The sequence below is a fragment of the Melospiza melodia genome, chromosome 1 (genome assembly GCF_035770615.1).
Source record: "Melospiza melodia melodia isolate bMelMel2 chromosome 1, bMelMel2.pri, whole genome shotgun sequence".
Classification (NCBI taxonomy): Eukaryota; Metazoa; Chordata; class Aves; order Passeriformes; family Passerellidae; genus Melospiza; species Melospiza melodia.
In genome coordinates this window covers 143,455,552-143,465,154 of record NC_086194.1, presented here as the reverse complement: position 1 = coordinate 143,465,154, position 9,603 = coordinate 143,455,552, and the positions used below count along the sequence as shown (strand labels likewise).

Below are 9,603 nucleotides of genomic sequence, written 5' to 3'. Positions count from 1 at the left end.
CATGAATGATACATGTAACGTGAACTGTTGCTCCAGCTTTGTCATGGTTATTTGGGCTTGCCACCTACTTAGGATTTTTTCCAATTTCATTTTATTCTCAACCTCTTTAGCTCTTGTACATTTTGATGTCTTCAGTCTAATCACAGTGAGGATTCCTAGAACTGGTAAGACCTATTCCATTTTCCAGATATTCTTTGGAATATAGTTGAAATACACATAGTTCAGTGAAATACCCAGACAGATTGCTTTAGAAAAGTGCAATCCACTTGTTTTATTGGAAGGTAAATGTGGAATGAGGGTTTCCAAAACTAAATTTAAAAAACTGATGAAACTAATGCTTGATTTACAGACATGAAACATACAGATTAGAAAATACACTAATCACGAGCAAACATTCTGATCCTGCTAATTATTTTAAGTGACTATCAAAGATGAGAGACTTCTCTTTCACTTGGAGGAATGGGAGGGCTAAAAATACAAAAATGAAACTGCTACCAATGGGCCAAAAGCAAACAGAGAACAGAATTTAATGCACTAACAAAGCCATTGCTGCTGAATCAAATTTCTCTCTTGATAAGATTTCAAAACCCACTAAGTACATATTACCCAGTGATGTGTGCATTCTTGGAAAAAGCTGCTGTGAATCTTCAAGGCAGCCCAGGCTTAAGTGATGTGCAAAGAACCTATGGTAATGATGATGACATTAAAAGGTTCATAGAACCAGTATCAATAGCTAGAAGCAAAATGAAGCACTAGCTTTCTGCAAGGGATCATAGGCAAAACACAAAGCTAAGGAAAAAGAGAATGTGAATTTTAAGAACAGCTGAAAACAGCAGGTGAACTCGGCTATCTACAGTCACCTAGAAAATGAGAAGAAGCTTGAAGAACAAAGATGAGCTGAAACTAAAATTCTGTATGAATTAGAATTCCACCAAATAACTCCTTATTAGGAATTATGCTGAGCAAACACTGCAGTAATTTTCAGACCTTGCTCAGCATTTGATGCCCATAAGACGGTAAAATTACATTATCTAGAAAAATGTATCCCACAGGTGAGAGGATTGTGACATATAATCTCAGAACCACACAATAATTCTGACATTAAAACCCACTTGTTTAAGAAGAAAATAACAGAATCTAAAGTTAATATATCCTTTTATTCAGAAATGAAGCTATCTTATTTTGCAAAATTTAATATTCACAAGTAATAATCTAGTTTAAGCACTATATAAAGAAGATGAAATGAACTGTACTTTGAATCATTCCATCTTTTCTGAATTAGCATTATTTTCATGGGTTCCATTTCAAAACTTTTGTAAAAGCAAATACTGCATTTAGAAAAGCATAGTACTTTGCAAAATTGAGCTGGGTTTTCTGTATTTTGGAAATCCATAAAAGATACTGTATGGTGAAACATGACAGTGAAATCCCTTCACTTGTATTAACCAGTGAAACTAATCAGTGCTACTTCTCTGTCTAGGATGAGGAAAACGAATCACAAATTGTGATGTTTACAATTAGGTTTCAATAGTTGCCTGTCTGAATAAACACATTCTTTCAAATTGAGGATCTTACTAATGTTAACGTTGTCCCTTTAACAAATATGTAGGACAGAATGGATGGGCTTTGCTACAGGAAAAACAGTTATCAACCCTGTAGGCATCAGTAAAAACAAGTAAATACTTCAATATAAGGGATCCTAGAGAGGCTTTTTCTGAAGTGCATTTTGGGTTTGGGTCCTAGAGAGAAGAAATTACACACTTGCAGAGGAATTCACAAGAAGTAGACTTGAACTGTAAGACAGTGAGTTGTCAGGGAGCTTCAGCAAATCCTTCATGCAAAGAATGGTGCAGAGAAATTGTCCTGCTGGCTGAAAATACACATGCTGCAAGAAGAACTGTAGCCAAGGAAAAGTTTGCTTGGAAGCTTGCTTCCAAAAAGGTACTTCTTAAATGATTCTTAGCATCAAATATGAATGTGAGCTATCAGACAGAGCAGGGTAGAGAAGAAAATAGAAATGGGTTAATTAGGTGCAGAAAATACTAGTGTTGAGCATATACTGGAGCACATCTAAGTACATTACTGTTTTTCTATGATGAATGATTAAAATAATCACTTTTTTTTCTTTCCACTCACTATCACTGCTCTATTATGTATCATTAGGGAATGGAGATTTATGTATGCAAGTATTTTCCAGGCAACAAAAGGGGGATGTAGGGGCTGTTTAGCATATGGCAGAAGAGGAAGTTAACAACAAGATTCTAGTAGCTGGTTTACACAGTGGGCTTTGCCCACAATGGGCTAATTAACCTTAAGAAAATGAAAGATGAAAGAGGGTAAAAATACATCTCAATTGGCAGTGCACTGTGCATGATATCAAAGAAGAGGTGTTTGGTGGAAATTAGAAAATCTGAATATGGAATGGTTATGGAACAGTTGGCCTCTAATAATGCTTTTTGTATTATTAACAGGACAATTTGCAGACTTTGAGCCTACATTGGTACCAGTGAGTTAAAGAGCATCAGGGAACATTACCCAGAAACTGAGAGAAAACCTTCTTTAAATTTAAAGAGAAAGAATGTGTACATTGTTTTTGCCTAGGCCAACTGGCCTCCTCCAAAATAACTCCTAAGCACAGCTTAGAGGGTAGGTCCATGGGTCCAGGATCATTCCCCAGACACACTTTGCATGGGAACTTCCTGGTTGAAATAAAAAAATATATATATTTTATATATTTTTTAGCAAATTTCTTTGAGCCATATAGACAAATCCTGAGTTTTCTGATGGCTTTTTACCTGAAGGTCAACCTAGCCAAAGCTATTTAGCAAAGTTATATAGAGAAACCATATCTATAATTTTAATGAACAACAACCAGCCATTTTAGGACCAGGACACTGTATGCCATTAAGAAGGAAATACAGCAACTTTATATTTCCTTTATATGCAATCTCTGTGCCAATAACTGTTTGATAAAAGCCAGAGGGCACTCAGCCAGAGACTCCATTGTGGAAGGAAAGCCTCTCTGATCCAATGAAGAGAAAAACAAGATGCTTTGACCACCACTTAGGGAAACAATAACATGATCATCATCAATCAAAGTAGACCTGGGTAGTAGAGAAGACATTGCTACAGTCTCAATATGTCTAATAACACTGGTGATTAAGACTTTATTTTACTTGCCAAAGTGTGTCGCTTTCTAAAGCAAGGTTTAGAGATCAACAGCAGGTGGGATTACTGGATAAAATGAGATGAGGAATCTTAACTACCTTCCTAACTCTTCTGTGCACATATTTGATATGAATATGCAAAATTAGAAGATGACTGTGAGAACTTCAGTCTGCAAGGCTGCAGCCAAATGAATCTAGAGTGCAAAACTGGAGCGTACTTCAAGAAACACATTAGGCTTCATTCTTTGAGGACTAAAAAAATCCACTGCAGAAAACTTGGTTCCTTAACATGAGCGAAACTTATTGCAAGAGGGAGTGCTTTCCAACATGAGCAAAACCTTGAGTCACATGAGAGTCAAAACTGTCAATAAAGCGAGTTAGGTGTTCTGTTAAAAGTACAAGCCCAAATGAAGAGGTACATGTCTGTAATGACTTTATAAACTGGAATTTGGATTACAATTGAAACTGCCTTTAAAAATCACCTTCCAAAAACTCTTTTTTATTTCAGCAGGCAGTTATTCAGAAATATAACAGAGGGTCCAGGGCAGCATTTATATTAAATATTTATTCTGGATTAAACAACAGATTGGAGTGGTCTAAGGGTTGAACCACTTGCCTGATAAACTGACAATGTGAGAATCTATTTTGTGCTTAATGAGATATTACATTAAATATTTGCATACAAAAAATTACATACAAAATTCTTATCCATGTTTTGACTAAAGGAGTATTATTCAAAACAAACAAACAAGTATAACAATTATGTATTTCTATTGCCTTTGTTATAAAAAACCTAGTATTGGCTAAAAACATTTCTCTCTTTTTTTTTTTTTTGGAGAAGGCAGATGTATCATCCAGGCTACAGCATCATTGGAGAAATGTATACCCCATAGGAGTACTTATTAGCTATTCACACAAGTCTAACCAGCATGATATGAATGCATAATATGCTTTGTCTTAGAAGGGGATGGTGACTGTGAAAGATGATCAAATTAATAAAACGAGAAAATCATCCCCTTATAGACTTACTGTTTGAACTTTGTGGAAATCCAGGTAAGGAGGATGGACCATTCATTCCAGGCAGAAGAACAGGAGGAAGGCCAGGGAGTCCTGGATAAGCTGCTGGCAAACTGATACCATGAAGAGAACTGCTGTCCATCATGCCTGGCTGCTGTACTGTTAATCCTAGCACATCAGTAGCCTTCTTTATGCGATCCAGTTCTTGCTGTGCCATCAGCTGTCTAACCGTTGTAGGAGCTAAATAATCTTTCTCCCGGTCTAGCTGACTTCCCACAGTTTCTCTCACTTTTGTAATATGTTGTTTGGAAAAGATATGATCTCTTATGGACAAACGTGCAGAATATTTCACACCACACAGAGAACATTCTGGCTTCGTCCCATCAGGTCCAGTCTGATTTATCATGAATGGCTTCCCTATGTTAATTTTGAATTTCTTTTCCTTAGCCCGGGCATTCTGAAACCAGACCTGAACCACACGTTTGGGCAGACCAATCTCATTCCCTAGCATTTCACATTCCTGCATGGTTGGAGTCCGGTAGTCACTAAAGCAAGCCTTGAGAACTTTAAGCTGAAGGTTACTCATTTGTGTTCGGAAACGTTTGTGGCCTGGCCGATCACTGTTTTTGGATTTAAAGGGATTGCTAGCTCCAAATGGGTTAGGTGAACTTGGATCAGCTATGCTTGAAGTTTCACTGCGGTCGGCATTGTCATCAGGGTCATCAGTAATGTAGTAACTTTGGTCATGGTCACCATCTTTTTCACTGAAGTGTATTGAAGGGCTTGTTAGGGAAAAGAGAAATTTATCATCAGTATTCTCATTTGTAGGTGTAGTTGCTGCTTTTGGTAGTGTGTCGTTCACGAGTGGTTTTGGTTCTTTGGGGGGTGATGCAGGTTTTGCATCCCCTGAACTGCCAGTTGTGCTTTCCATTTCATTGTTCCCCTCATCCCCTGTTGTGGCATCGCTAATTGCTGTATTAATTGATGAAGTCTCATCAAAGTCAGTCTTGTTTTGATCATATCCAGAGTCAGCAGGAGGGGCATTCAAATTTTCTATATCCTCACTAGACTCTGCTTTAAAAGAAGAAGGACTTAAAAGGTTCTTCGGTGACATTTCTGCAGTTTTGCTCACAGGGGTTGATACAGTGGAGGCTAATTCATTTTCGCTTGATAATTCAGTTTTTGCTAATGACAGTGATGGGTAATCAAAAAATATGTACTTTTGTGGACTTTCTCCTCCATCTTCATTTGATATCAAAGGACTTGGAGGCAAACTATAGCCGGCCTGTTTTCCTTCGTTCCAATGTCGAGAGCGGATGTGACTTTCTAAAGCAGATTTTGCTTTAAACAGAGCTCGACAAAAAGGACATCTTTTATGGGACTGGGCTGGACCAACTGCACGGAATTGTCCCTTTCTTTCCCGGGCTCTTGTATTCTGAAACCAGACTTGTACGACTCTCTTTTTCAGTCCCACTTCACGTGCAATATGATCTAGCATCTTTCTGGTGGGATTGGAATCTAGCAGGTACTTTTCATAGAGTATTTCCAGCTGCTCTGGAGTAATTGTAGTTCTTAAACGCTTATCACGATGTTGATCTTCTCCACTGTTTCCTCCCTCCTTCTCACTACAGTTATTGTCTTCTTTATCATCTAGTTTCCGTTTCAGAGAACCAGAAACTGTAGCAGGGTGTGCTATATGTGATGAGCCAGTTTGTGGTGGCATCTGAGCAAGAGAACTGTTAAGTAACTGTCCAGTCATCAAAGGATTATTTGGGTCAAATATCATGTAGGGCATATCCATTGGTCTTTCTAAAAACTGTGAGTGAAGAAATTGGTTTTGAGCTGCTAGGAAATGCATGTGCTGGTGCTCTTGCCAAAGTTCTAGAGTTGGAAAGGCAACTGTACACTGATCACACTGATACTGTAATAACTGAGGAGGTAGACTGTTCTGTAGAGAAGTCATTGAAATTGGCAAAGGACTGGAAGGAACAGGTGTGTTTTGTGATGCAGAAGGAGGTCTCCCTACAATCTGGGATTGCTTTTGTTGTGGTGGTTGAGAAGCTGAGGGCTGAGGGTCAGATGATGTTACTGGAGTAGACTGTACTGGTTTGGTGCTTTGGGAAGTTGTTTCTGTTTGCTTAGAGGTGGTTTCATTTTGTTTTGGTTTTTCTGTGGACTCTGGTTTAGGAGAAGCCTTCTCAGGTTCTGGTTTGGGTGATGGAATCAAAGGAGTACTAGAACCAGAGCCAGAGCTTGCTGCTGTGACTGTCAAGCTTTTTGACGAGTCATTTTGGCCAGAAACTGTACAGTTCTTATACACTGTTTGATCAGAGGCATCCATAGAGTCTTCAGTTTGGCTTTCATCTTGAGCATCATCATCTTCATCTTTATAACACTGCTTTTTCTGGTGTGTAATTAAATCAAAGATCCTGGGAAAAACCACACTGCACTTTTTGCACTGATACTGCATGTTACTGGTTCGGATGTAACGCTCATTTGTCAGTTCCCTTTTCTCATTGTCTTTAGTTTCAGCTTGATTCTCGTAACTTTTGCGAGCTTTTTGTCGCGCATTTTGGAACCATACGACAATAACTCGAGTAGGTAGGTTAAGTACAGTTGAAAGCTGTTCGATTTCATCATCCTTTGGATAAGCATTTGTATCAAAGAAGTCTTGGAGGACACGAAGCTGGTAGTCAGTAAACCGAGTCCTGGATGACCTCTTGCTGAAAGACGCATCAGACTTGTAGGGTTCTACAGCTGAAGGCTGAGGATCTATTCTGATATCTTCCAACACCGTTATAGGAGGATTGCTGAAATTATACGGTGAATCCTTATTTCTCTGTCGTTCTTTAAACAGCGTATTTCGAAACCAGTGCTTGATAACTTTCTGTGAAAGACCAGATTTCTCAGCCATTTCTTGGATCTGCTCTTCACTTGGAGAATTGTTAATATCAAAATAAGCCCGCAAGATTTTTAACTGGTCATCTGTGATTCTCGTACGTGGACGCTTGAACTGAGAGTGCCGCAGGAAATTGGGATCTAATCCCAGCTGCTGCTGGCAAAGCTGGGTAAGATCGGCAGATAAAGTATCCATTGGTGGCAGCTGGAGGGCAAGCTGAGGAGGCAGTGCTGGGTGTTGCACTGGCTGCATCATAATTGGAGGGAAAAGTGGGAGATCAAGTGAAACGGGAAGCTGGACTTGAGGTGGGGCTGATGGTGGTGGTGGTGGAGGAGGCGGAGGTGGCGGTGGAGGAGGTGGTGGTGGAGGTGTAGGTGGTGGGGCCTGCAAAGGTGTGGGAGCTGTGTTTTGAATTTTTCCAGCTCCAGCTGAAGAAGGCTGAGAAGGAGTTGGAGGAGGAGGAGGAGGAGGTGGTGGCGGAGGTGGTGGCGGCGGCGGTGGCGTTTCTGGAGAAGATGGAGAAATTGGATAAAGTTTGTCATATGCCTCCCTGTATTGTCGGGCAAATTTTTCTAACGCTCCATATGGAAAAAAATGTCCATGCACGTGTTCTTGATGACTTTTCAAAATAAGAATGTTGGAAAAAAGCTTACTGCAGGTTCCACACTCCAGTTTATCTGTGTTTTCACCATCCCCAGTCTTGCTTTTTTTCTGCACTTTTTGTCTGTTCTCATTGTATTGGATAACTAACTCAAACCCAAAGTTCTCCAGCAAAGCCTTGGCTGCATTCCCCCTTGCTCCAGAAGCTATTCTGGGTGGTGGGATGGCTGGTTCTGAAGATTTTGGCTTCTTCATATCTTTGTTTTCTTTTAGTCCTTCATTCTCATTAGTAAATTCTTGCTTTGGCTTCTCATGTTTTTCAGAAACTTCTTCTGACTCCTTATATGATGGCATATCCTTTATCAGCTGGCAGTCTGTACTTACTAAGGTATTTTGCTCTGCTTTCATCAGCTTACTACTTTGCTGCTGCTGCTTTTGGGACTGAAGTTGGGGTTGGGTGGACTGGTACTGTTGTGCCTGTTGCTGCAGTATCTGTAGCTGGGTTTGGCCAACATGGTGCTGAGTTTGTATCTGCTGCTTCAAATCTTCAAGCAGTGATCCTGTCATACCAGCCATCCCAGGCATACCAAATGTGGCAGAACCAGGCAAACCCAGATCTGGGCTTAAGCTAAATTCTGTCCCAGGTATATAGAATGGGAAAAGGAACTGAGGCTGTTGAAATTGGAGCAGTGCTTCTGGTGTCATTGGAAAGTGAGGCAAAAAAGCTGGATTTAGAAACTGCGGTTGAAAGAACGCAGCTTGTTGTTGCAGTTCGTGCTGTAGTTGCATTTGAAGTTGTGCTGGTGACTGGGGTGGGTGATGTGTAGGCTGAGCAGAAATTAATTCAGAAGCTTGCTTTTTATTTAATTCTTTGGCATCTAAATGTGTTTCTTTGCTGTTAACTGCTGGTAAGGTCACAGATTCTAGCATTCCTTGGCTGGGGCTATTCACATTCCCTGCTACACTATTACCGCTACTTATATTACCACTTGGTTCTAGCTTTGCAGCCCTTGCCTTTGTCTGATGAAGCACAGATCTCATATGGATTTCCAATGTAGAACTTTGGCTATATGCAACATTACAAATGCTGCACTTGTAGGGTTTGTTGTCAGTGCTGCTGTTGGTTTCTTGAGGGACAGGACTTGATGCTTCCTGCAAAACTTTTTTGAGTTTATGCAGATGGGACACTGAGTTGTAGTGGACCAAGAGAATGTTCTTTTGGGTGAAAGACTCTTTACACACTGTACACTTGTATGGGCGAGATGGATCTAGAAATTTTTCCATAGTAAAATTTGGCCCTTTTCTAAAAGGTAAGGTTCGCTTTGGTTCCGAGCCCATATCATCTGGAATAGAGCTACTATCACTTCCTACAGGACTTGCTTTACCTTCCTGGTCCATCTCATAATCTCTTTCTATTTCCTGTTCTAGTGCATGATCGTCTTGTGCCATACTTTCACTTTCTCCCCACAGTTCACCATTGACAGGTAAAGATGCACACAGCTGCTGAAGTTCAGCTTCATTGAGTTCAGGGTGGCCTGCTTCCAAGTGTTTTTTTAAAGCCTGGAATGTACGGAAGCTACGTTGGCAAAGGCTACACATGGTAGCTGCCCGAATAGCGTGGTACTGGGAATGTATCTGAAGCTTCTGCATAGTCTTAAAAGCCAAGCTACAATGGTTGCAGCGGTACTTATAGACATGGCGGTCAGAAACAGACAGCTGTTGCTTCTTCTGCTGCTCACTTAGCTGGTCTGTCATAGACTCAGTGGTCTTTATATCTTTACTGCTGCTCTTATTCCAATCGGGTGTTTCAGCAGATTCCTTAGGTGGCTTCTGTTCCTCAGTCTTTATTTCCATTCCAGTTTTTGACTCATCGATCCCAGGGGTACTTTTCTCATCCACAGGACTTTCACCTAGTTAGAG

The 9,603-nt window shown here is 40.2% G+C and overlaps 1 protein-coding gene across 3 annotated transcripts in view; it reads right to left on the bottom strand.

Annotated features, from left to right (window-relative positions):
* Nucleotides 1-9,603, bottom strand: part of ZFHX4 (zinc finger homeobox 4) — a 150,119-nt gene that overhangs the window by 5,878 nt on the left and 134,638 nt on the right. For all 3 annotated transcript variants that reach the window (XM_063170598.1, XM_063170617.1, XM_063170607.1), the window contains exon 9: nt 4,197-9,593. In XM_063170598.1, coding sequence (XP_063026668.1) covers nt 4,197-9,593 — 5,397 coding nt within the window. The remainder of the gene's footprint in view (nt 1-4,196; nt 9,594-9,603) is intronic.